The 27,722-nt window shown below is 36.9% G+C and overlaps 2 protein-coding genes across 2 annotated transcripts; one reads left to right on the forward strand and one right to left on the reverse strand.

The window, feature by feature from the left end:
• Window positions 1–6,830: 6,830 nt before the first annotated feature.
• Window positions 6,831–7,474, reverse strand: LOC149955616 (uncharacterized). The gene is made up of 4 exons (XM_090166714.1): window positions 7,443–7,474; window positions 7,248–7,373; window positions 7,122–7,174; window positions 6,831–7,009 (listed from the first exon to the last, which is right to left on the reverse strand). Exons 1-4 carry the CDS (start codon window positions 7,472–7,474, stop codon window positions 6,831–6,833), a joined length of 390 nt encoding a protein of 129 aa, XP_090022840.1.
• Window positions 7,475–23,681: 16,207 nt separating this feature from the next.
• Window positions 23,682–25,010, forward strand: LOC149955617 (glycolipid beta-1,4-mannosyltransferase egh-like). Its single transcript, XM_090166715.1, has one exon. It carries the CDS (start codon window positions 23,682–23,684, stop codon window positions 25,008–25,010), a length of 1,329 nt encoding a protein of 442 aa, XP_090022841.1.
• Window positions 25,011–27,722: the final 2,712 nt, after the last annotated feature.

The following is a 27,722-nucleotide window of genomic DNA, read 5'->3' on the forward strand; positions in this document are numbered from 1 at the left end:
ATGACCTTGAAGCAGGTCTTAAAGGTCATTTAGAATTATCTCGAGACCATTAGAGGAACAAAGTTGGTTTAAATTAAAAAAGTGTTCCCCTTTACAATTTAGGTGTAAATAGCTTTGAAACCACCTAATTTGACTAACAAGTCTAGGGAATTTAGACGAAAACAGGAAGGTCGTAATGAAAATAATGTACCAGACACCAGGTTGAAGGGCTATTAACTCAAAAATTACTCATGCTAGAGTATCAAATTTTGCTAGACTTACTCATCTAGTAGGAAGTCTTTAGATTTTGGAAACTCGGATGACATTCAACTCATGGTTCAAGGTCATTCAAAGTTCTCGAGAGCCAAGCTGTAATTAACAGAATCAGTGACAGGCAATTTCACAAGTTGCTCCGCCTGTGCCGCAGTTGCCAAACGACCAGTCTACCCAGCTTCAGGGGCTCACATTGAACATTCCTAAATGCATTTTTGCGTGTAGTGAAGTCGAACTACTAAGGCATATCAATGGTGCCGAAGGGGTCAGCATCAATTAGGAGAAGGTCCGAGCTGTACAAGAGTATATTGCTCCGGGGAATTTGAAAGAACTGGCAGCCTTCTTGGGAATGGTAACATATCGTACCAGCTTTATTCCTAATTTTGCAAATGTTGTAACTCCACTGCAGCGATTAAAAAAAAGATGTTTTCTAGAGGTGGACCAACGTAGAGCATGGAGCATTTGAAGATGTCAAAGAAATGATTGCTTCAGCGGTTGCGTTCATGCCCCAGACCCGGACCTGCCATTCGTTGTCACTACTGATGATAGCCAATGTGCTATCGGAGGGATGCTCTTTCAAATTCAGGGGGGAGTACACCAGTAGAGTTGCCGAGGAGCCGAGGAACATCATAGTAACCCGGAAAAGGAATGCTTGGCTGTTATTTATGCAATAGAGAAGCTCCGTCCACATCTGGAGGGTCGACATTTCACAGTGGATACTGATCAAAATTCGTTGACGTGGCCGTTTAATCTAAAGAATTCAAAGTTAAAATTAACAGCCAATTAAACATTGTTGCTACAGGAGTTCGTCTTCGATATCGTTTATATCCCAGGAGAGTCGAACCGTGTCGCAGGAGCACTGTCCCGCTCGGTACAGTTGTTGTGTAAAGAAAACTGTGTGACATTGAAACAGTTATTGACGATTTATTTAGCCACAGGTCAACAATTACACGACCCTGTTTTACATGCTGATCTAAGGGATACCCATGGGAAAGATGACTACCGGAGACCAATTATGTGTTTGCTGCGAAGTGCGAAGGATCATGAGTCGTATGAATTGACTAAATAACCTTTTTATACCATAAAGCAACCCCATTCAAGCCCGCTAAAGCTGTAGCACCCGGAACTTGGCATTAAAGGATTTTTGATATCATAACCATCCTACATCCGAGCATCGTGGGAGACTGGCTACTGAAATGAAGAAGCAGCGTTCAGAGAGCTTTATCGTATCAACAATTTAAAATTATCGTTTTCTAATTCGTACGTCTCTAAAACAAGTTGGCAAGCCAAAATATACCTCTCCTCGGAAGAATTGTCCCTAGTGTTATTAATTTCTCGAGACGACCCTTAAAGATATCTCCGCAATTCAGAGTTATTTACTGAAACCGTAATCCCGGTTCAATCCGGCCCGGTATAAAATTTTAATTTTAATTAAAATAATTGAGACGAAACAACCGAGCTTCATTTATTCCGAATAATATAAATTAAGTAGCTACAACAGTGAATTAGACGTACTAAAACTATGCACAATTGAATTTAACTCTATTTACAGAACAAGTTTATCAGTTAAATATAATACGAAGCAAATTTTAATGAAAGAAATATCTAAAGAGGGTATTTGTATTTTTCTCGCTTACGGCATACTTGCCGCATCTTTAACGCTCATTTTATTTCGACACTCGCCCTTGATGAAGATACCGTAGAATATCTATATTCTACATCTGATAGTGGATGACTCGTAGACTTCCTGTGGACGTTGTGACACATAACGCATGAAAAAGACCAATACCGTCCAATTTCCAATATCATATAATGACTCGAACACCCAGGAAATCAATGACTGCTTTAGGAATCGTATATATCCAAATATCCACACCAAATGTATTAACAAGAAGCAAAAACCTTACCATCAACAAAGCACATAGAGCCACTTGACTAAACGACCGCTCGTATATCAATAAACGTTAAATAAACGCCTTATCTGTATTGCAACTATATTTAAGGCGATAATAAAACCCGTAAATATATTTTTACCCAAAAAATGAAAAAAGTGGATCACGCACAGGTTCTACCCTTTAACCCTCTTATCTCTGCTGACTGCGCTAAAACAACATTTGACCTTTAAAATTTCATGCGTAAAAAATGTCAACTTCAAAACCAATAATATACTCTTCCGCTAAGCTCAGTTTATAATTTTCAAAGAAACGTAAAATATATCGGTGGTTCTGTGGTAGAACATTCGCCTGTCATGTAGAAGGGTTCGGGTTCGAAACTTGGGCGGCGCATAGTTTTTAATCAACAGAGAAGACGCTACATTAGAATATCTTCGATTCAATAATTTAAATGGAACACGAAATTTCGTTCTATTTTAATCAAAACCGAAATTTCATACTCTGTTAATATGTAATAAACGCTTCCGCTTAAACTGAGCTTATAATTTTCTTTGAACCGTAACATGTATCGGCGGTTCTGTGGTAGCACACTCGCCTGTCACGCAGGAGGGCGCGGGTTCGAATCCCGCCCGATGCGATCGCAATTGATACCATGGCGAATACCGTAAACGGTGGAAACCCTGCCGTTTGGACGTTGAGACGTTTAGCGTAACTCTCAGCACTCGGTCCGTTCCAAAAGTCAATAAGAAGAAGTTGGAGAGAAAACTCCCATACTTGCTAAACGCATACCCAACAAGCCCATCCCCCACAACCGCCATAACACAAACTCCACATTTCTACACTACACATAAAAATTCCAAAAAGCAAACTATCCAATAAAACTGAGTTGAAACCTTTGCGCCGGTGAGCGTTAATGAAAAAAAAACAATCACATCCAACCCAACCGCAAAATCATCCGTTAACGCTCACCGTCACACGGTGGTTTTGCCTCCCTTTAAACTGCTAACAAGGTTTTTGACTTTGCCCCGGTAACGCGTTCACAGCACACAAACAGACAGACAGACAGACACGGTGATTGTAAAACCCTTCCTAGAGGACATAGTCCCCTCGGAGAGTTAATAAAACTATCTATTAGTCGCGCGTCCTTTCGATTGCTTACCCCCCCCCCCTTGAGATCTTAAAAAGTTTTTAAAATTTTAAATTGCGTCCCCCCTTGAAACACCTCGATGAAACCCTACGTCAACCATGGATAGTAGATTTTAGAGGATCGGTAAAAAGCCTGGTTTTTAGCCCCCGTAAACCAATCACACTAAGGAAGTCGGTCAAGGTTATTTGAAAAAAAAACAAGTATCGCTAAGAGTGGACGATACTGTTCGAGAAAAGAAAAAAGATAAACACGAAGTACATTTTTACACCAAAAGGTATTTTTTTCACGTTTTTATAGATAAAATATGACATACTAAATATCAGTCGATATTTTTTATTGAATTAAAAAACCAAAATTAAAAATTATTAAAATATAAAGCGCAAAAAATTACGTAACATTATCAACCGCATTAGATTGCCATTTTGAAATTTTAAGATCACGTGGTACAAACGACCTTGCAAGACTCCCTCGGAGTCTCTCGAGCTGATTGATACGCGGGGAGAAATAAAATGCACTGTGGAAGGGTATCTAAAACCTGTCCTCTTAATTAACTGCCCATGCGTCAACCAGGAATACCTCAGCCAGAAGCTGAACAACATGATGAAATATAGTTTTCTGAAAATGATATGCAGAATGTATATTTTACTTTTTGCTAATTAAAAATTTTGTAACTTCATATTTATTCTCATTTCTCCCGTTATCGTACTGCGTGTTATCGTACATCGTACGGAGCTCAAATTATCGTACAAACCGATAATTATCGTACGGTTGGTAACTCTGAGAAGAGCAAGTAGAATTATTTTTTCTTGGATGAAAAATTTCCAGACTTGTCAACAGTATAAAGCCCAGAATGTCAAGCGGGGTGGTAAGATGATTTCAAAAATTCCACTAAAGGTCCGTGCCAATTCTTTGGAATCGATATGATTGGACCACTTATACCTACCCACCAAGGTAATCGTTATATAGTGGTTGTTGTTGATTATTTCACCAAATATGTAGAATTGTTTCCTATTAGCGGGGGGGGGGAACTATATCCAATGAAGACTTTTTCCAATATTTCACCTTGAAAGTGATAGATGGCGCCACCCGTATAATGATAAAGTTGACGGGTGAGTGCGCGACTGTGCGCCGACTCGAAATTTCAGAAATTGTTTCGCGAAACCACGACTCCCGAACGCGCCTAAACCATTCCAACGGTACTATTCCCAATTCAATTGTCGAGGCAGAGAGGAGGCGAGAAGGTAATCAACCGTCCCACGAGTCACGACAGTCTTCGGGCCGTAGCTCTGGTATTTCGCGTCGTTTTGGCCGTGGCCATACTGGTCACTTCGCCAGAAGCTGTTCGGTAAAGCTTGATTTTCACTAGACATAAAACCACAAAAAACGGACGAAAACCTATCGTGACGAAAATATTTACGGCGGCCGTCACCGAAATTTCGTTTACGGTGAACGACAATCCAGTTCTGTTTTTTTCGCCCGTAACGTTACCGAAATATTCACATAGCCAATGAGGGCGCGGCATACCCGTCACTACTCACTTCCCGTGTGTTTCGAAGTAAAAAAGCGAGCGGATCAAAGTGGAAAGCAGTAGACACTGAAAAATTGATAGAACTAGTGAGGAAAAGCCCAGTACTATTTGATACAAGCCACGTAGACTATAAAAACAAATCGGTAAAAAATAACAACTGGGAAAAAGTAGCGGAAGACCTTGGAGTTTGTGGTAAGCGCTAAGCTTAGTTTTCTATATATATTTTACTCAAGCTTTTTTAGGCTTGATTATCATTTAACCTGTGTATCATTTTCCATAATAATCTTTTAACAGGAGATGATGCCTCCCATAAGTGGGTAGGATTACGTGACAGATTTATTCGAGAGAGGAGATGTTATTTAAAAGCTAAGAAAAGTGGAGCAGGGGCCCAAGACATTCCAAAACCAAAATGGATATTGTATAACATTTTGGAAGGTTTCCTAGAGAAAACAGTAGCCCACAGAAAGTACAACCTCTTTAAAAAGCAAATCAAATTAATATTAAAGTAATGTTTTTGTTCTTTAACTTAGCACAACATCTAATATGGATGAAGACATGTACACGAATGATAATAACAATGTTGAAGCGTACCCTGCAAATTGTGATAATAATGGATGTATTGCGGACCAACTATTGCAATCTATTGGAGAAGTAGAAGAACTTCTTGAAATGAAGTACATTGATAGGTAAGAAATATAAAAATTCAGCACCTACGAAATGCAAATCATGTAGCCTCATATAATTATTATAAGCTTATTTTTATTATTAAATGTGTTTCATGTTTTTCTATTTCAATGTTTAGACAAATGAATTCAATGGCCTCAGCTCAATCACCTTCATCACTAGTGCAACCACCACCATCATTAGCGCAACCACCACCATCATCAAATCCAGACTCTAAAACAGAAGGTACGGACTTCATGGTGAAAAATTCTGGAACTAAAACGAAAAGAAAATGAAGCTGCCCAAAAAGATGTTATTAATATATTAGAGACTGCAACGAACAACTAAGTTACATTAATGCAGCCAATCAGAAATGCGCCAGCGGAAGTAGAAGATGATAACTACTATTATTTTAAAAGTTTGCATCAAAAGTTTATAAAACTCTCTGCGAGCCAACAGGATGAAGCCAGATTTGAATTTGAAACAATTTTGTTCCAAATTAGCCAAAGGAAGAAGCCACACGAGTAGAGTTAATAAAACATTTATTTGAAAATTGTAATACAAGTGATTCTTTCTCAAAACATACTATTAATTATTGGTTTAATTATTAGGATACTAATTTTCCTCAAAATTATTTCTAATTGGGTAAATTACTCTTCATATTTTAAACAATTTAATTGAAAATATTAAAAGGGTAATATTACCCTTTAGAAGCAAATTAAGAATATAATAATTGTGATAAGAATTAATAATTATTCCTTCCCCCTGTTCACATATGCTACTTGCCAATCAACCACACCCTCATTATATAAATAATTGGCAAGAGTGTCTCTCAAGTGCCCTGGTGTGCTAGCGTGGCGATTTCCACCTCGGCATTCAAAATCTCTTATCACATTTTTCCCAGCAAGGAGCCCACGCAATGCCCCAGGTAGTAACTCTCCATTAGAGTCTTCGGTGTCAGTGAAATTATGTGAGTTGTATTGTTTTCGTTGAGTTGGTAGACCTAATTCATCTGTCATCATAAAATTATGAAGAGCAACTCAAGCCTTTATGATTCCATCAATATTTTCGGGTTTTCCATTAATGGGTCTACGGAATATTCGCCACCTAGCTGCCATTATACCGAAAGTATTTTCAATAACACGTCTAGCGCGTGACAATCGGTAGTTTTTGTTTTAGATAAATTAAGATTTTTTTCCAGGGAAGGGACGCATCATATTTGTAAGAAGAGGGAAAGCTTCATCTCCAATAAAAAATAAGGGAATTTGATTTCACTATTGGGCAAAAGTGAAGGTTGTGGTAACTTAAGTCGATTGCCTTCACTTTGTAAGTATTCACCAAATTTAGTTTAAGAAAATATCCCTCCATCACTCTGACTACCAAAACTACCAATATCAACCATAGTGAATCTATAATGCGAATCACAAAGGGCCATTAATACAATACTGAACGTTCCTTTGTAATTGAAATACTTAGATCCACTTCTACGCGGGCAGTCAATTACCACGTGTTTCCCATCTAATGCCCCTAAACAATGAGGCATATTACACATATTCGGAAATCCATCACTGATTTTACGCCACTCTCCATTCGAGCGCTTGACAAGTTTCGCGAATTATATTAGAAACGGTAGGCGTACCTTGGCGGAACCCAAATGATAAGCTTATCTGCATATCCCCACTAGCTAGGTATCTAAAGGAAAAGTGAATTGGTTTAAAATATTTATACTTAAATATGGAGTTAGTTGAAAATATTATTTTCTTACCTTAATGTGAATGCTAGCCTTTCTTCTGCAGTAATGGCTTTTATCATACGGGTGTGTTTCTTTTCAATCCTATCTCTTATCAGTCCTAAAATTTTATCAAACTGCTCCGGCGACATTCGAAAGAACCTAAATAGACATTTTTCTTATAAGATTCAAGAAACAAACAATAAATAATCATAATTATCAAAAGCTTACCTAAAATAGTTTTCGCGGTCACCAAACCGCATTTCGAGGACTAAGTTATTAAAGTATCCTTGTTCTTCTCTTTTTTGGAATATTTCGCGAACACAACATATTTTCTTATATTGTTGCCAAATTGCAAATAATTAGATTTGCTCGTATCAAATCATTCCTCCTCACAGGAGCCATTTTCTTTTGCGTCTTAGAAACCGGCCGAAAATTTACTAATGAAAACTTAAGGTCGTCACTAAAACCGAAAACCAAATATTTTCGTCACGAAAAACGTAAAATTTCGGCCGAAAAACGTGTCTAGTGAAAACCGAGCTTTAGTCGAAGGGTTGTCCGAAAGACTTCCCGTATCCTTACAAGCAGGAGACATGTCTCCTGTTACAAGTTTATACAGAATTATTTCCGTTAAAGAAAGAACTGATTGTTTTAGTGTTGTAATTTGTCTTAGTTTCCGGTGTTAAGTGTATGCTGCTGTTTTATAATATTCTTTTGTTTAATAAGACAAATTTTAATAACCTTAGGTTTCTTATTAAATTGGTAGTACACGAATTAATTTAGATTAGGGTTATTTAACATATTTTGTACCTTAAACTGCGACCTAAAAAAGTGTATTTTCAAAATTTGCGGTTTATTTTTAAGGCCAAATAGCAACGCCACCTGTATTATAATCGCATTTACAAATGTTAAAAATTAAATTTTTTAAATATATAAATTTGTTATATATATATAGACTTTGCTGTATTTATATTTGAAATTAATTTTTATCAAATTACATATGAAATATATTAGTACTCATTATAACATACAGGTGACGCGTAGATAGCTTAGGCAGTAGAAAATAAGGGGACTTATCTCTAGCATGTACAAAGGTACAGGTAGCTCCAGCCAGTGTACATTCTATAAACCGTGATCTGGGTAAGAGGTTTCCCAACTTGTGGGCGTTTTATAGGAGTGATCAAACTAGTTTCGATTTGTATGGTAGCGCTTTAAGTAACATTACTAGTCATAAGTATGCCATAGGAAACGTCTTCTAGCTGAGACGTCATTGTCTTTCTATAAATGGTGATTTATCACAAACATTGGCGCTCGTGTAAGGGATTACAGTGATAAAAACGTTTTTTATTTCTTACAGTTTGTAAATTGTTCCGGCCGCTGAAATAATTTATGCTGTCGATAAAAAAAAATCTACCGAAGTTTTACATTATGATCAGTGGCGTAGCTAGGGGGGCGCCACCCGTTTGGGTGTGACTTGGGGGTTATACCCGGCCGTGAAAAAATTAAAAACATACACTACAATAGAGACTAGTAAGTAGCACACCGTGATACCCGCCCCGGGTGTAAGCGCATGTTATGATATCCGCCCCGGGTGTCTCCCATGCTAGCTACGCCACTGATTATGATACCGAGATAAAATAGGGGAGAGTGTAGATCTTCGGGATAAGAGCGCGTCGCCTTGTTTGAGCGGTAAACACATTCCTAAAAGAAAGCTGCGTTTATAGGCGCATGACGAGGCTTAGTCATAGTTAACCGCGGTAATACGTAGTGTTGGGAGTAAGTCTAAATAACGCTAGTAATACCAAGGATAATAGCTAAAGGATACGAAATAACCCGCGATTTTCGCTCCCCTTCCGTAACACTTTTACTCCCACAAGTTGGGAGAAAAGGGGGTACTAAAAAAAGGGAAAATGTGTATGATCCTGGTAAGACCACTTTGTAGCGCCCTCTCTACTAAGGATATTTGCAAAAATTTTACACTTACTAAACACACAGTATTTTCCCATTTTACAAACTAACTATTTAAATCAAAGCTCAAATAAAATCGCCCTTGAAGTTAAAAGTTCTAAAGCTATCCCGCCACTTGACCTAAGCCTAGATCGAATCACCGTTTATTGTCGCCAGGAGTCGCATATTTTTGCCTCTAGATGGAAACAGCAAGGACAGCTAGCGTTTTACCAGGATGCGATCCCCACTTTTTCAACCCACCCCATCCACCCGTCGGGGGAGACTCCTTTTAGGAGAGAGGTACGAGCTCGCTTCGCCATTTCGTATCCTTTAGCTATTATCCTTGGTAATACTCACTAAAAGAAAATTTCATAAACAATAAGCCAATTTATAACAATAGGTACTTTTGGTTTTTTTTTTGGGTTTTGTTATATTTTTTTAGATGTATTATTTGTCAAGGATTACAATAATGCAAAAAGTTTTAACCGCAATTTATTATTTAGAAAGATATGATAAATTTAAAATTGTTACTTGCCAGCAATTTTTACCTCGGAAAATATGACATATTTCGAGATTTTTGTACGTTTTGGATGAGGTAGGACTGATGACGAATTAGATTTAACGACAAGATATTACTAAATTTTTAAAACGTGTGCCAACTGAAAATGTGTTTTCTACTACGGCTTTTTTGGTTTTGTTTATTATTGGTCAAGGATTACAGTAATGCGAAAAGTTTTAACCGCAATTTATTATTTAGAAAGATATGATAAATATAAAATTGTTACTTGCCAGCAATTTTGGGTTACGTGTAGAATAGCTGCCCCCCACCCGATTTTTTATATATATTTTTTTGGATAGAGGGCAAGATGGGGATTATTTTAATTTTAATTTTTTTTGGGCGGAAATGAATATTAACAAAGATATGAATTTTAAACATTGGCCTTTTGCAGTGAATTTTCCCTAGGACTTTTCTTTAAATTCCTAGATTTTAATGCGTTGTGGCTAACGTGGGGCTGATGACGAAAAATAAAATGTGGAAATGCAAAACATACTAACTTACTTTTTTATTTTAGGTATTTTCGCCGTATTTCAATGCATTTTAGGGGTTTTGGCGGGGATACTAGGTTAGGTTATTTATATTATTAGGTTAGTTGGATTAATATCGGGTTGACGATACTTGATGCGTCAGGCTTGGTACTGTCCTCTAGGTCCGGCATGACTCTTTGTCTTGTGTGCCGCCGTAGTGCCCAGCGGAACGGCGGGGTACAAATACATAACCTTATGTCCTCTAGGTTGTGGGCCGCCGTAGTGCCTAGCGGAACGGCGGGGTACAAATACATAACTTTATGTCCTCTAGGTTGCGTTATAGATGGCCCATAGCTTTTTTAAGTATGGGGTTGGGGACAGTGGCGCCGATCCCATGGGGGCAGCGGGGCCGAAGCCCCCATTGGGAAAAATGAATATTTATATATACATATTTTTGGAATGATAATTTTAAGGTCTACATATGAAAAAAAACCATATTATTATTATCTCACTTGTAATATATATGGAATTATCCCTTTAAGTAAATTGATTCGATATCGACGCCAGCGACCTATGTTTAAACAAGTCAGCCCAGGCCGTAATATTAGTTCAACATCAGTGTATTCGAGTAGGCAAACCCATACATCCTTAATAGACACAGGGAGGCAAACTAATACCAAAACTGTTGAGGCTACGTGATTTCCTATCGTTTGATATAAAATTTACCATCCTATGTTAAAGAGTGGCCACCACCCACCCTCAGGATACGCGGGTGGGCAAACCAATACAAAAGCTGTTGAGGCCATGTGATTTCCTATCTTTTGATGTTTAATTTATCATCCTATGTTAAAGAGTGGCCACCGCCAACTCTCAGGATACACGGGTGGGCAAACCAATACAAAAGCTATTGAGGCCATGTGATTTCCTATCTTTTGATGTTTAATTTATCATCCTATGTTAAAGAGTGGCCACCGCCCACCCTCAGGATACGCGGGTGGGCAAACCAATACAAAAGCTGTTGAGCACATGTGATTTCCTATCTGTTGATGTCTAATTTATCATCCTATGTTAAAGAGTGGCCACGGCCCACCCTCAGGATACGCGGGTGGGCAAACCAATACAAAAGCTGTTGAGGCCATGTGATTTCCTATCTTTTGATGTTTAATTTATCATCGTATGTTAAAGAGTGGCCACCGCCAACCCTCAGGATACGCGGGTGGGCAAACCAATACAAAAGCTGTTGAGGCCATGTGATTTCCTATCATTTGATATAAAATTTACCATCCTATGTTAAAGAGTGGCCACCGCCCACCCTCAGGATACGCGGGTGGGCAAACCAATACAAAAGCTGTTGAGCACATGTGATTTCCTATCTTTTGATGTCTAATTTATCATCCTATGTTAAAGAGTGGCCACGGCCCACCCTCAGGATACGCGGGTGGGCAAACCAATACAAAAGCTGTTGAGGCCATGTGATTTCCTATCTTTTGATGTTTAATTTATCATCCTATGTTAAAGAGTGGCCACCGCCCACCCTCAGGATACGCGGGTGGGCAAACCAATACAAAAGCTGTTGAGCACATGTGATTTCCTATCTGTTGATGTCTAATTTATCATCCTATGTTAAAGAGTGGCCACGGCCCACCCTCAGGATACGCGGGTGGGCAAACCAATACAAAAGCTGTTGAGGCCATGTGATTTCCTATCTTTTGATGTTTAATTTATCATCCTATGTTAAAGAGTGGCCACCGCCAACTCTCAGGATACACGGGTGGGCAAACCAATACAAAAGCTATTGAGGCCATGTGATTTCCTATCTTTTGATGTTTAATTTATCATCCTATGTTAAAGAGTGGCCACCGCCCACCCTCAGGATACGCGGGTGGGCAAACCAATACAAAAGCTGTTGAGCACATGTGATTTCCTATCTGTTGATGTCTAATTTATCATCCTATGTTAAAGAGTGGCCACGGCCCACCCTCAGGATACGCGGGTGGGCAAACCAATACAAAAGCTGTTGAGGCCATGTGATTTCCTATCTTTTGATGTTTAATTTATCATCGTATGTTAAAGAGTGGCCACCGCCAACCCTCAGGATACGCGGGTGGGCAAACCAATACAAAAGCTGTTGAGGCCATGTGATTTCCTATCTTTTGATGTTTAATTTATCATCGTATGTTAAAGAGTGGCCACCGCCCACCCTCAGGATACGCGGGTGGGCAAACCAATACAAAAGCTGTTGAGCACATGTGATTTCCTATCTGTTGATGTCTAATTTATCATCCTATGTTAAAGAGTGGCCACGGCCCACCCTCAGGATACGCGGGTGGGCAAACCAATACAAAAGCTGTTGAGGCCATGTGATTTCCTATCTTTTGATGTTTAATTTATCATCGTATGTTAAAGAGTGGCCACCGCCAACCCTCAGGATACGCGGGTGGGTAAACCAATACAAAAGCTGTTGAGGCCATGTGATTTCCTATCATTTGATATAAAATTTACCATCCTATGTTAAAGAGTGGCCACCGCCCACCCTCAGGATACCCGGGTGGGCAAACCAAAACAAAAGCTGTTGAGCCCATAAGATTTCCTAGCGTTTGATATATAATTTACCATCCTATGTTTAAGAGTGGCCACCGCCCACCCTCAGGATACGCGGGTGGGCAAACCAATACAAAAGCTGTTGAGCACATGTGATTTCCTATCTGTTGATGTCTAATTTATCATCCTATGTTAAAGAGTGGCCACGGCCCACCCTCAGGATACGCGGGTGGGCAAACCAATACAAAAGCTGTTGAGGCCATGTGATTTCCTATCTTTTGATGTTTAATTTATCATCGTATGTTAAAGAGTGGCCACCGCCAACCCTCAGCATACGCGGGTGGGCAAACCAATACAAAAGCTGTTGAGGCCATGTGATTTCCTATCATTTGATATAAAATTTACCATCCTATGTTAAAGAGTGGCCACCGCCCACCCTCAGGATACCCGGGTGGGCAAACCAAAACAAAAGCTGTTGAGCCCATAAGATTTCCTAGCGTTTGATATATAATTTACCATCCTATGTTTAAGAGTGGCCACCGCCCACCCTCAGGATACGCAGGTGGGCAAACCAATACAAAAGCTGTCGAGGCCATGTGATTTCCTATCTTTTGATATATAATTTACCATAATTTGTTAAAGAGCGGCCACCGCTCACCCTCAGGATACGCGGGTGGGCAAACCAATACAAAAGCTGTTGAGGCCATGTGATTTCCTTTCTTTTGATATATAATTTACCATAATTTGTTAAAGAGCGGCCACCGCCCACCCTCAGGATACCCGGGTGGGCAAACCAATATAAAAGCTGTTCAGGCCATATGATTTTATATTATCTCGGTGATTAAATTGGTATTTTTTTAGAGCAGATATTTAACATGGATTATTAACAACTGCATAAATCATATTATTGCAAGAATGTATTTATGTAATAAGAATATGGCAAGACGGAGATTCTGTCTCCATGGTCGCATACTTTGCAGCTTAAGGGCCTGTTGCAAAAGCCCTAGCCAAAGTGCTAGCCCATTGAATTTAACATGTGTGATTCTAGCAAAGCAGACTTTTACAACACGCCCTAAGTTCGACTGCTTTGGATTTTTTGGTCACACTCTTTCAAGTAGACGCGAGCGTAGATGATTCCAATCTTTTACTTTTATTGTTCTATGAGACCAAATTGTTTTTTCGATCACTCTCCCTTTAAGGGGGTTGGTCGGACGGGGCGGAAATTAACGGCACTGCGTGCGCGTCAAAGAGTTCTATCGAATGAGACCAAATCTCTGGACCAACTATACAAACTATACAAGTTCGCCAAGAAGGCGATAATATTATTTTGTGCCACACATGAACGACTTCGATAAGAAAGTGCCACACTTATTTATTACTTTTTGACCATATACGGTTTCGATAAGAAAGTGCCACACTTATTTATTACTTCTGACCATATACGGTTTCGATAAGAAAGTGCCACACTTATTTATTACTTCTGACCATATACGGTTTCGATAAGAAAGTGCCTCACTTATTTATTACTTCTGACCATACACGTTTTCGATAAGAAAGTGCCACCCTTATTTGTTACTTCTGACCATACACGGTTTCGATAAGAAAGTGCCACACTTATTTATTACTTCTGACCATACACGTTTTCGATAAGAAAGTGCCACACTTACTTTTTACTTCTGACCATACACGGTTTCGATAAGAAAGTGCCACACTTACTTTTTACTTCTGACCATACACGGTTTCGATTAGAAAGTGCCACACTTACTTATTACTTCCGACCATACACGGTTTCGATAAGAAATTACTTCTGACCATACACGGTTTCGATAAGAAATTACTTCTGACCATACACGGTTTCGATACGAAATTACTTCTGACCATACACGGTTTCGATAAGAAAGTGCCACACTTATTTGTTACTTCTGACCATACATGGTTTCGATAAGAAAGTGCCACACTTACTTATTACTTCTGACCATACACGTTTTCGATAAGAAAGTGCGACACTCATTTGTTACTTATGACCATACACGGTTTCGATAAGAAAGTGCCACACTTACTTATTACTTCTGACCATACACGGTTTCGATAAGAAAGTGCGACACTCATTTGTTACTTCTGACCATACACGGTTTCGATAAGAAAGTGCCACTCATATTTATTACTTCTGACCATACACGGTTTCGATAAGAAAGTGCAACACTTATTTATTACTTCTGACCATACACGGTTTCTGTTAATTCAAAGGAGATAATTTAACGTTAATTGCTTTAAAAGCTGGCGGTTAGTCAAGTGGCTCTCTGTGCTTTGTTGATGGTAAGGTTTTTGCTTCTTGTAAATACATTTGGTGTGGATATTTGGATATCTACGATTTCTAACGCAGTCAATGATTTCTTGGGTGTGCGAGTCTTTATATGATATTGGAAATTGGACGGCATTGGTCTTTTTCATGTGGTATGCGTCACAACGTCAACAGGAAGTGAACGAGTCGTCCACTACCAGATATCTACGGTATCTTCATCAAGGGCGAGTGTTGAAATAAAATGAGCGTTAAAGATGCGGCAAGTATTTCGTAAGCGAGTAATTCCAAAAAGCCTCTGTAGATATTTATTTCATTAAAATTTGCTTCGTATTATATTTAACTGATAAACTTGTTCTGTAAAAGGGTTTAATTCAATTGTGCATTGTTATAGTACGTCTAACTTACTGTTGTAACTACTTAACTTATGATATTCTGAATAAATTAAAATTGGTCGTTTCGTCTCAATTATTTTAATTATAATAAAAATTTTATACCGGGCGGGATAGAAATGGGTTAATATTTTTAACAAATAACTCTAAATTGCGGAGATATATCTTTAAGGGTTATCTCGAGAAATTAATACCACTAGGGACAATTCTTCCGAGGAGAGGTATATTTTGGCTTGCCAACTTGTATTATTGTGGATTTGTGTATCTTAAATTCATAAAAGACTCTAAAGACTAAAATACACTTCGTATGATAAATGATGTTACTATTAATGCCTTAATGACATTCGGGACCGACTACTCACTCTACATCGGGGCTAAGCTCCTAGACCCCCGTTTCGTTTCGCTTTGCCCCCTCCAACTTCTAAAACGTTCGTACGCCCCTGAAATGAGGAGCGGAAGGGAAGGCAAGGTCTCCCCAAAACTTGAAAGTACATCATCCCCCCCCTCTCCATCTTGGAACGATGAAACCGCGGGAATTTTCAATCAGAAGATTTCATTTTTACCCTACTTTATTGAATAAACAAATAACGCGCTTACATGAGCTCCCTATACGAGAGAATAGAAGCAATATTTTTTTAATTATTTTACATTAAGTCATCTAGATTGCGATTCTGGTCGGACTTGGGAGTCTGAACTCCAGACTTCCGAGTTCTACCAGAACCTGTGTTTTTAATGCTCCAGGCGCTGATTGCCGTGAATTATCTTAATCGTTTCACTTAGGGCTTAAAGCCATTTTTAACCGTTTTATGTATTTAACATTCAAGTACGTGTTAAATCTAATTGTAGAAGGCGGTACAAGTTAGCCCTAACTCTAGATGGCGATAATCGCGACTCGGTCTTAATGATTATAAGGGACCCCAAAAACAGTTTCGCGGGAGGACCCCGAACCCATAGCTACGTCACTGAGAAAGCTACTATTTTTTAAATGTAATTTATCTAAAACAAATTTTATATTCTAAATAAATAAATGTGGTGGAATTTATTTTTCTTTAACTTAATTAGAATTGCTTGTGTATTTAACAATAATTAATACTAAACACACTGGAACCGTTTAGGAACCGGAACCGATCGGTTCTAAATTTTGAGAACCGGAACCGTAACCGGAACCGATAAAGCAAAAATTTAAGAACCGGAACCGGATCCGGAACCGAGATAGTCCAAAAAAGTGGAACCGTTAAATCCCTAGTGGGCAGTGTGCCACTAGAGGGCGGTAAACCATGCCAATGTGTAATAAACACAGTACAAAACGTGTAAAGTTTAATAACAATCGTACAAGCCTATTTATTAACATTAAGAAATGATTTAATAATAAATTAAAGTAAACAATATCTAAACGTACACAATGTTGGCGAAAGAGCTAGGCAGTTCTCAATATTCCAAATAGGTAAAATTTCATTTTCCAATTTTGTTTATAAACATTATTTCCGCTTTGTTACGATTAAAGGTAATATAATAACTTCACTTCTATTGTTATAAACAAAAAGGCGTAAAATCCAACCAAAAACCGTTCGGTTAAAAATTGCAAGGTCCTTTAAACAAAAACTTCACGTCATATATTACTCTAGGCTATAAAAGTAGTGAAATCAAATAACGGGCAAGATCTGTAGTTATATTCCCATAAACGTCATAAACTGGACTTATTTATCGACAAGTGATGTGCTCTGAAGTAATATGCTAGACCTTGCGCGTCCTAAGTGTTTACTTATGAGTAATTATGTTACATATGGTATTACTGATAGAAAGATGAAACCAATTTTATTCTTAATATTTTTCGATCCTCTTTCAGATACGACCATCAGTTCGGTCGAGAAATATAACACTTACCCGGAATTGACGAATATCATTTTGGACAGATTTTAAAATAAAAGAGTTACGCAATTAGAAACTTACTTAACATAATATAACTAATTGTTGGCACCCGTGTATAAAATAAATAAAAACTTGATTAAACCAGTTTAATTTATACAATTAAAACGTTTATTAACGATAATTCTAACGTTAGGATGACTAGTTCCACTTTCTATACAGAGACAACATCAGGTCATCATAACTACAACAACGTTGAAACTTAATAATAATAATAATCAGCTAGGCTAATACCCAAGGCACCACCTTAGGCCTAAGTCGTCAAGCGACTTTTGAAGCCTTTAATACTTTCTATTGCTTTAAAGTTAATGGTCTGACCGAACCTTTATTCGACACTGATACTCTCTAAAAGCTACGACGTGGACACGCAACTTACCGTCCTTGGTAAATAATTTTCGTTAACAATTTAAGCCTTATATCGGAAAGCAGGTTCTGGAGTCTCGGGGAAGTTTTCCTGTGTTTTGAAGCCCGCGTGCGAATAACGCTTGCCAAAAAAACATTTTACTTGGGCCCGTATACCGGCGAGACAAACTTTATAACATTTTATCTGTTAAGGCTAATATAGCACTGACCTATCGGAAAACAGATATATCAGCTTAGGCGGAAGTCTCGAGTGCTTTAGTCACTACGAGACTCTTTAGTTTTAAAATATATTGATTGCGCAATAACTTTGAAAATTAGTTTCGTAATAAATCTCTTTAATTTTCATTACTTATTGCTATTATGTTACTTATGTTTATATGCTTACGCCAAAGACGCCCGATATGGAACGCGCGGTATTTTATTTGTGAAGTTTTTGTTGACCTATTTTTATGTCAATATTATCATGCTAATTTTATTTTAATCGTGGAGTTTTAAATTAAGCACTAGTTAGTTGGATAGAGAACAAATTTATTTACAATTGTTTTAAACAACTTTAGAGAAATTAATAAGGGATAACGTCTCCCCTTACTCTCAAACAAGCTCGTAACCTTCGTCGAAATATTCCGGGCTCAATCTGTTAAATGCGTCGAAGACCATATTTCGCAGGTCGTCTGCATTTTCCGGGATCCGTTTTTCCATAACTAACTAGTGCTTAATTTAAAACTCCACGATTAAAATAAAATTAACATGATAATATTGACATAAAAATAGGTGGAAACCCTGCCATCTGGATGCTAAGACGTTTAACGTAACCCTTAGTGCTCGGTCTATGACAAACACGGCACGCACAAAGACGAAGGGAACATTATACAACACCCAATGACGAAAAGAGGGTTTTTTGGAAAAACCTTTTCCAAGAAACTGCGAACACAGCGATTTCAAAAAACTGCGTACGCAGTGATTACACTTTGCATCGAAAATGCGTACGCGTTCGCAGCCCAGACACACAGACCCACAGACAGACACGGTGATTGTAAAACCCCTCCTAGGGTACAAAGTCCCCTCGGAGAGGTAAAAACATAATAAACATCTACGTAAGGTGTTAATAATTTTCCCACCCAAACAAATATAACATTTATTTTTATCTCGCTTTATCTGGTATTTAAAATTTAGAGATGTTCGCGGCCCAAACAGACCCACACACAGACCCACCCACAGACACACAGACGGACAGGCACAATGATTGTATAACCCCTCCAATGATTGTATAACCCCTCCCAAAAACAAAATTCAATAAAAGATATTTACCGAAGTATTGTACTCTTCCGTACTATACCCATATTGATGTCAATGGCTCATCGGTAAGGCGTCCGGGTGCTAACAAAGTGACCCGGGTTCTGTTCCTACTTAAACGTAAAATAAATAATTTTACACACTTCAAAATTAATAAATATCTAAAATAACATATACTATGTATATAAACAAGTTTCGGTGGCTCATTGGTAGAGCACCCATCTGCCATGCAGAAGGGTCCGGGTTCAAAACCCGTCCAATGCAATCGCAAATTGATAAAAGGACGTATACCGTGAACATTTGGTGGACACCCTGCCTTATGGACGTTGAGATGTATATCGTAACCCTCAGCATACGGTCCGTCCGAATAGTCATTATATAGACTTTGGAGATTAGATCGCAAACGAAACACAAACAACACAAACATCCAAAAACACAACACGTCACCAGTGCACAATACACATCCCCATTACAATCGCAACATCTCGAAAAAGACTACCAAGTCACAACTGTCGTGACAGTGAGCGTTGACGAACAAAACACCAAAAAACCCCAAACGCAAATATTATCCGTTAACGCTCACCATCACGGCAGTTTTGCCACAATTTAGAATCAAAGAAACTGCGTACGCAGTGATTATGCATTACGCTTTGCCCCGAAACTGCGAACACGTTCGCAGGACACACAGACAGACACACACACAGACACGGTAATTGTTTAACCCCTCCTAGGTTACATAGTACCCTCGGAGAAGTAAAAATAAAATTCAATTTTGTAATTGTTAAAACAGAAACTTTCAGTTTGAACGATAAAGAGGCTTTTACTGTATTCTACCGTCTTTAAGTTGTGAGTCGAAAAATTAGATATCGAAACTAGAAGATATTTTTTTTATAGCTACAATCTCTCCAAATTTTTTGTGAAGATACGAGTAGTATTGTATACGGTATAACCCACCGAATTGTTATATAAGCACCTGGCTTGCATCATTAAAACTTCAGCTACAATCATAATGCCAATTATAAGGCTGGGAAACTTCATGTGGTGCCGTAACTTTTAGCATTTACCTTAAACATTTTCTCTTCACAAATGAAAAACTAGTAAACGTGAACCGTTCAAAACTTTTAATCTACAATAAATTGTCAATAAAGTGAACGTTCATTTTCTAAATTTCAGAATATTGGACCTCCAAATTGGGAAGCTTTTTAAAAGTATGATACTATGTTTTCAATTTCAAAAGTTTTGACTTTTATAATAGCACGAAAAAAATCAATCTAAATAATTATGGAAAGTCGAATTTTGCAAATAAATAATTCTAGAGAAACCAAGTCAATACAAATTAAGTATTTTGAAAGATTAAATAACTGTCGATAAAAAAACTCTACCGAAGTTTTACATTATGATCAGTGTTGTAGCTAGGGGGGTGCCACGCTCCGGGTGCCACCCGTTTGGGCGTGACTTGGGATTGATACCCGACCATGAAATAATAAAAACATACACTACACTAGAGACTAGTAAGTAGCACACCATGATACCCACCCCGGGTGTCAGCGCATGCTATGATATCCGCCCCGGGTGTCTCCCATGCTAGCTACGCCACTGATTATGATACCGAGATAAAATAGGGGAGAGTGTAGCTCTTCGGGATAAGAGCGCGTCGCCTTGTTTGAGCGGTAAACACATTCTTAAAAGAAAGCTCTCGCCTCCCGCTCCAGCAAAAGCCTTTTTACAATTTCTATAAATTTATCGGGTTTTTGTAACCGCGCGCTCAAAAAAATAGTCCGCTATTATCATTATTTTATAGCCATGATAATTATTGTTTTAGTTTATATAGTTTATCTTTATATTATAATTATAAAGCAAAATACAAATAAGAAACCTTTATTTTTATTACGAAAAATATACCATAAGGGCATCTCGTCTTAAATACTTGCGTGGTGCCATATTCTTAAGCCTATATATTTTCCAAAAATAGCCAACTCATAAAATCCATATATGGTCATCTTAAAATCGACCCTAAAAGTAAAAGTAAACAAACTAAGGGTTAAATTGGGGTCACAGTCATTCCAGCGCTTGGCTTAGGAAGAGGGAGTGAGAGATAATTATATCCCAGACTACCACGGTAAAGAAACAAGTGACGTTGTGGTTCTCGCTCGCGGGAGGGTAACTTGAAGATATTGACCTACTTAAACAAGGTAGCAAGCGGTGGGAAAGGTATATTTTTTTATAGCTACACTCTCTCCAATTTTTTTATTTGAAGATACGAGTAGTATTGTATACGGTATAACCCACAGACCTTTTATATAAGCACCTGGCTTGAATCATTAAAACTTCAACTACATTCATAATGCCAATTATAAGGGTGGGAAACATCAGGTAGTGCCGTAATTTTCAGCATTTACCTTAAACATTTTCCCTTCACAAACGAAAAACTAGTAAACGTGAACCGTTCAAAACTTTTAATATACAATAAATTGTCAATACAGCGAACGTTTATTTTCTAAATATCAGAATATTGGACCTCCGATTTGGGAAGCTTTTTAAAAGTATGATACTATTTCAATTTCAAAAGTTTTGACTTTTATAATACCACGTAAAAAATAAATCTAAATAATTATGGAAAGACGAATTTTGCAAATAAACAATTCTAGAGAAACCAAGTCAATACAAATTAAATATTTTGAAAGATTAAATCACTTCAATTCGAAATTTTTGGACATCGTCCTACATTCGAGACTGTAACGCAACATAATTATTGATATCTCTATACTTTGCGGATAAATGAAATTCCACCATTTTCGATGTTTCGAACCAAATATTTTCAATCTAACAACACTCATCTATTTTGACCGGCGAAGAAACTTTTGTCTAGCAGCGCTGTTTCTCCACACCGAAAATTATGGTAGTTTATTCTAAGCGTTTTTAGCCTCACCCCTCTAGTTAAAGAGGGATTGATGCTGTTATTTTAACTATGACGTTATAGTTGGTAACCACGGTGGTAAATACACCGCTATACGATAGCTCCCAAAGGAACTCAGCGGAAGTCGATTGCTCGTCAACGGCACTCAATATAAATTTAATTGATAGGTCGTTCGACTGGTGTAAGTTCCCTCTATCTAACCATAACAAAGCTGCTACGTTGTTATTAAAAGGGTGGGTTTTCCGACTTCTAGGCCCCCGCAAAACCGAAATTTTTCCTTAACGGTTGATAAAAACTTAATTGATACCTCATTCGATGGTTATTAATTCCCTTTATCCAACTTTACCAGTGCCGAACCTGTGTTATTGATCAAATGTGGTTTTTTCGCCCCCAAATTAAATTGAGGTAAATGTCCCCGCGAAACGGTCAATTATCTTTGTTGGCGCATGCAAAAGATTTAATTGATACGGCGTTCGATCGCTATTAGTTCACTCTATCTAACTACTAGTGCCGAACCTTTGTTGTTGATCAAAGTGGTTTTTTCACCCTAGAATAAATATTGTATTGGGAAATCTCTCCCAGGTGCGATTTACGTTTGGGCCCTTGATTTCTCAGCGACCAATGAGGCCACAATTAGGGCCACTGAACCCAGAATTACAATAATAAAGGGCAGGGGTGAGGCTGCTATATGGCCTGTGCCATCTTGTTTTAACTATCCACAAAAAATTATCCATTGAAGCTTACATTTTCCGTTTGTTGCAGGGTTTAAAAAAAAACCCGAGTTTTTTTTTTCAAAATACCCAGCCCAGTGGGTTTTTTAGGGTTTTTTGGGGTTTTATTGGGTATTTATGGGTTTTATTGGGTTTTTTATTTTGAAAATATTTAATATATTATGTTTGTTAAATTATTACTGTTTATTAAATTATTATTGTTTATTAAATTATTACTGTTTATTAAATTATTATTGTTTATTAAATTATTACTGTTTATTAAATTATTATTGTTTATTAAATATATTATGTTTACTAAATATATTATGTTTATTAAATATATTATCCCTTACGAAAAAATTAGTGGTCTAGGAAATAATTTAAGCTGGTATTTGTTCCAAATACCAACTTAAAACCTACTTAGTACCAACTTAAACCCTACTTAAAACCAATTTACAAATAATATGTTATTTTCTGACCACTAAAAACCAACTAATTACCAACTTAAAGAAAAAGATATTTTCCCATTAACTTAATAAGAACTCAATAAAAACTTATTACCCCTTAAACTAGTTTATTGAAATATTCTGACCACTTGAGCCTACTTAAAACCAACTTAACGTCAACTAAAATGTGTATACCAACTAAATACCAACTAAAATCCAACTTATTTTTTGGTAAGGGGAGTCTTTTTAAGTTCTTTACAAGTTGTAAGAATATTTTTAAATTTCTAAAATAATAAACATCTAAAAATTTTCCACTCATGTATTTTAAAATTCAAAACTTTGAATGGGGTTTTTTAACTGGGTGTTTTAAGTGGGTTTTACCCAAAAAAACCATGGGTTTTTTGGGCTGGGTTTTTTTTTTAATTCGAACCCTGGTTTGTTGACGAAATACTTAAAACCAATATCATTCCAGTAAAGTAGAATTCCCATCAGTTCCATGAAATATTAAGTCAATGTCTCTTTATTCCTTGAATTATCCCAATTTAGTTGTTAACTGTTCGTCGTTTCATTTCAGATGCCTTCTACCTTACATTTGATTCATTGTTCATGTATGATCCTGGTGTTCATCGGTTACCAATACGCCATAAGAGTTTTCATGGATTCAGCCGTTTTCGATTGGGGATACTCTTTAGAGATATCGTCCATCAAAGATGCAATTGCTATTTTGCCCTTAATTGTAATTATCGCTATCGTCTTAGCGGTAAAATTAAGTTACGTCATTCCCTCTTTAATGGGTCTGACTCTATTTGACGCTTTCCCAAAACGCGTTGTCCTCAACGCCGACCTTTCTAGGCTGCCCAAAATCTCATTCCGGGTTGTAACTCGCGGGGACTACCCCGCCCTAATAAAACAAAACATCAAAAAGTACAAACAATGTTGCGCCGAGATTCAGTTAATGAATTTCATAATTGAAATTGTCAGCGAAAAAGAAATACCTGGTCTAGAGAAAGACGAGATGGTTCAACTGATTGTGGTACCATCGACTTACCAGACAAAGAGAGGCACCTTGTTCAAAGCACGGAATTTGCAGTACTGTTTGGAAGACGGCGTCAGTTCCCTGAGAGATGAAGAATGGATTGTGCATTTGGACGAAGATAGCATTCTGACCGCGGACTCGGTAACCGGAATCGCCAACTTCATCCACGAACGAAAACATTTTATTGGCTGCGGGCGAATCCGATACGATCCGGAAAATGTGACCGGTTTCGGAGTTAAATTATTTATGGGTTTTCGATTAGTATCGGATTACGGTTTCATAAGATTGCTTACGAAGACGTTTAGCAAATCAAATGGAGCGATATTTGGATCGTTCATAGCTTGTAAAGTCAAAGTGGAAAAGATTGTTGGGTTCGACGGTGGAATCAATTCGTCTGTCTTGGAGTTTATGCGCTTCGCTTCAACGGCCAATTCGATGGGTTTCGCGGTGCCTTCTTTCGAAGGCGAAGGCCTGGAACTTGGGACGTTGTCTTTAAGGGATATTGTTCAACAATATTCGAGGATATTATTCGGAACAATTCTATACTGTAAAGGAAATGAGCTTTTTAAAAAACAGAAAATGTATATATATTACCTTATCTCTTTACACTTGGCAAACCCGCTTTACCTTTTGAGTCTTCCATTTATATTCTTCGTTCGAGTGAATTGCAATATTACGCAACTACTGTATACAACTTTAGGGGTCATTATGGCTTTCGACTCTTACCAAGGGATGTTCGCTCTCTTGAAAATCCCGCACTATCCTAGACTCAAAGTCTTTATTCTGTGGATCTTTTGCGTCTTCGTGGGACCGTTTTATACAAATGTGATTTTAAGTGTTGCCTGTATTAAAGTACTGTTTCAAAATGATATCAAATTTCGCGTAAGTAATAAGGAATTGTAATGGTGAAAAATAAAATTCAGTACTATCTCTATGGATTATAATTTCAATTTTTAACTTGTGAACTCAGTTACAATATAATTTAGTGTAGTTAGTGGAAACAGAACTATACAAAAGTCAGGTTGTACGAAGTAATTGTCGAATTTTCTCAGATTGTGGAGTCAGTGAACAAAGTATTTTTTTTTCATAATAACAATCAACTAGACTAATACCCAAGGTACCACCTTAGGCCCAAGTCTTCAAGCGACTTTTAAAGCCATTAATTCAGGTGGTAGGGTTACAATGCGTAGGACGGTGGTGGCAAGCTCTGCATGCCTTGCGAGCCAACAGCTCCCTACACTAACTATAACCGTTAAGTTCTACAACCCAGGTAGCAAAGCAACGTTGCAATTTGGTTAAATTTTGGTTATCTGGTTGATATATCGTTATGAGTTATTTTTTCAACGTTCTACTAACGTTGAATTGTAGTTTATAAATTTAACTGTTTCGAATCAAATTTTCCAATAAACTTCTTAACGTTAAAATAACGTATTTTTTAATAAATTTCGTCCAAGTTTATTTTTAGACGAAAATATAACGTTTCTTTTTGGTTTTGTTAAAAACTATTTTTTCATCAAGGATAAATAACCATATAAACGTTCTTATAGAGTCTAATTCAACTATAAAGTTTCAAATTTTAACTTAATACTTTAGTATATCGTTGTTAAAAATACTACAGCAAAACCTCTAAAACTTATTTTTGGTCTTACAATTTGTCATTTACCATATTTTCACCCGAATTAAGTTGCCTATTCGTAATTTATCCATCTATAGAAAAAAATCCATTTCATCCCCTAGCTCAAGCATAGCTCAAGTGATGTGTTATATTAATTAATTTTATTGTCTGGTATAGAAAGTGATTAAACACTTTTTGTACCCCGAAACGGGATTCTAGATGTTACAATTGTAATGCGCGTAGGAGTGTGGTGGCAAGCCCTTCATGCCACGCGCACGTGGACTAACAACTCCCTATACATGCGACCAATCGAAGTCGGCTGTGGCTCTGCCCAGGTAGAGATTATCTAAAGTGAAAGTAAAAGCAGTACCTACGCATTTGTACTATAGGCAGTGGTAAAAGTATCGCGCCATTAGGCAATAAGCATTAGCACGGTCGGTTTTAAACAATTAATAGATAGTGCTGTAATTTGAATGAATATGGTAATTATAAGTATTATATATATTATAAAGTTAATGATAAGCTTATAAAACATTAATAGATATTTACTAAATGTCATTTGACAAGATCGCTTGGTATTTAATAATGGATTATCGTGACCCAGGCAATAGCAGTTAAGCCTTTGTATCACTTTCCAAAGTCTCATTTGCATTAACAAACTTTGTTTAAAAACTATGATTTTATGAATTTATTCAAGCTATAAATCGGTTCACATTAAATTAACGTAGGTTCAATTTGTTCCAATAAGTTAAAAATTTAGAAATGATACTTTTCATTTGAATGTTGAGTATTAAAATTGAGAAAAACTACATTTTTCTAAATCTTAAAAATGAATTATTATTACCAGGGCTATATTTACTGCTAATCTTGAAAAATATAGGCCATCGCAAATTCATATTATTAATTAAAAAGTTTAGCAATAGACAGTTGTGACAAACAAAATTCAAATATTTAGCTCTGATTACATGATTCTTGGTATGCGATACAGCGGGTGAGCAAAATACCAGTGTATTTAATGTGAAAATTTTAAATTCTGGGAGAAAATATAATTCCATTCCCAAATTGATGTCTCTACATGAGTTCACAATGTTTGCATTAAGTGATTTTAGGAAAAAAAAATTGGAAATAATGCTTTTTAATTCAATGTTGAGAGTTGAAATTTTGAAAAATTCTACATTTTTCTTAACCTTAAAATATGGGATTATTTTAATTAGGGCTATATTTACTGCTTATCTTTAATACTATAGGCCATCAGAAATTCATATTATTAATTTAAAAGTTTAGCAATAGAGAGTTGTGATAAAAAATTCAAATATTTAGTTCTGATTACATATGATTCTTAGTATGCGTACAGCGGGTGAGCAAAATACCGCAGTCTGTATTTAAAGTAAAAATTTCAAAGTCTGGGGGATAATATAATTCCATTCTCAAATTTATGTCTCTACATTAGCTCACCATGTTTGCATTCAGTTATTTTAGGTAAAAAAATTAGAAATAATGCTTTTTAATTCAATGTTGAGAGTTGAAATTTGGAAACATTCTACATTTTTCTTAACCCTAAAATATGGGATTATTTTCATTAGGGCTATATTTACTGCTAATCTTAAATACTATAGGCCATCACAAATTCATAATAAAAAAGGTTTGTAATAGTCAGCTGTGATAAATAAAAATCAATCTTCTTCATCTGCAGTTTCTGTTTATATGGATAGAGAAATTTATATTGCTTAGTTAGTACTAAATAATTTTGAGGAATGTCATTATTGTTATATTTAGAATATTTTTTCTGTTGTCATTGAGTTAAGGTGATTTGTGTACCTTCAATAATGAAATAGATTTTGTAATACCATATGTTTATGCTTTTCAAAATTGGGATTTAAGATTATCTACAAGTATTTTTTATTAATTTGAATAAGATTTAAATATTTAGGAAGTAACGACAAGTAAGACTAAACTTTTTTAAGATGTTTGGCCAAACTGATGGAGATTTAAGATTAAAA

The sequence above is a fragment of the Leiobunum rupestre genome, chromosome 2 (assembly GCF_980474605.1).
Source record: "Leiobunum rupestre chromosome 2, qqLeiRupe1.1.hap1, whole genome shotgun sequence".
In the NCBI taxonomy this organism is placed as follows: domain Eukaryota; kingdom Metazoa; phylum Arthropoda; class Arachnida; order Opiliones; family Sclerosomatidae; genus Leiobunum; species Leiobunum rupestre.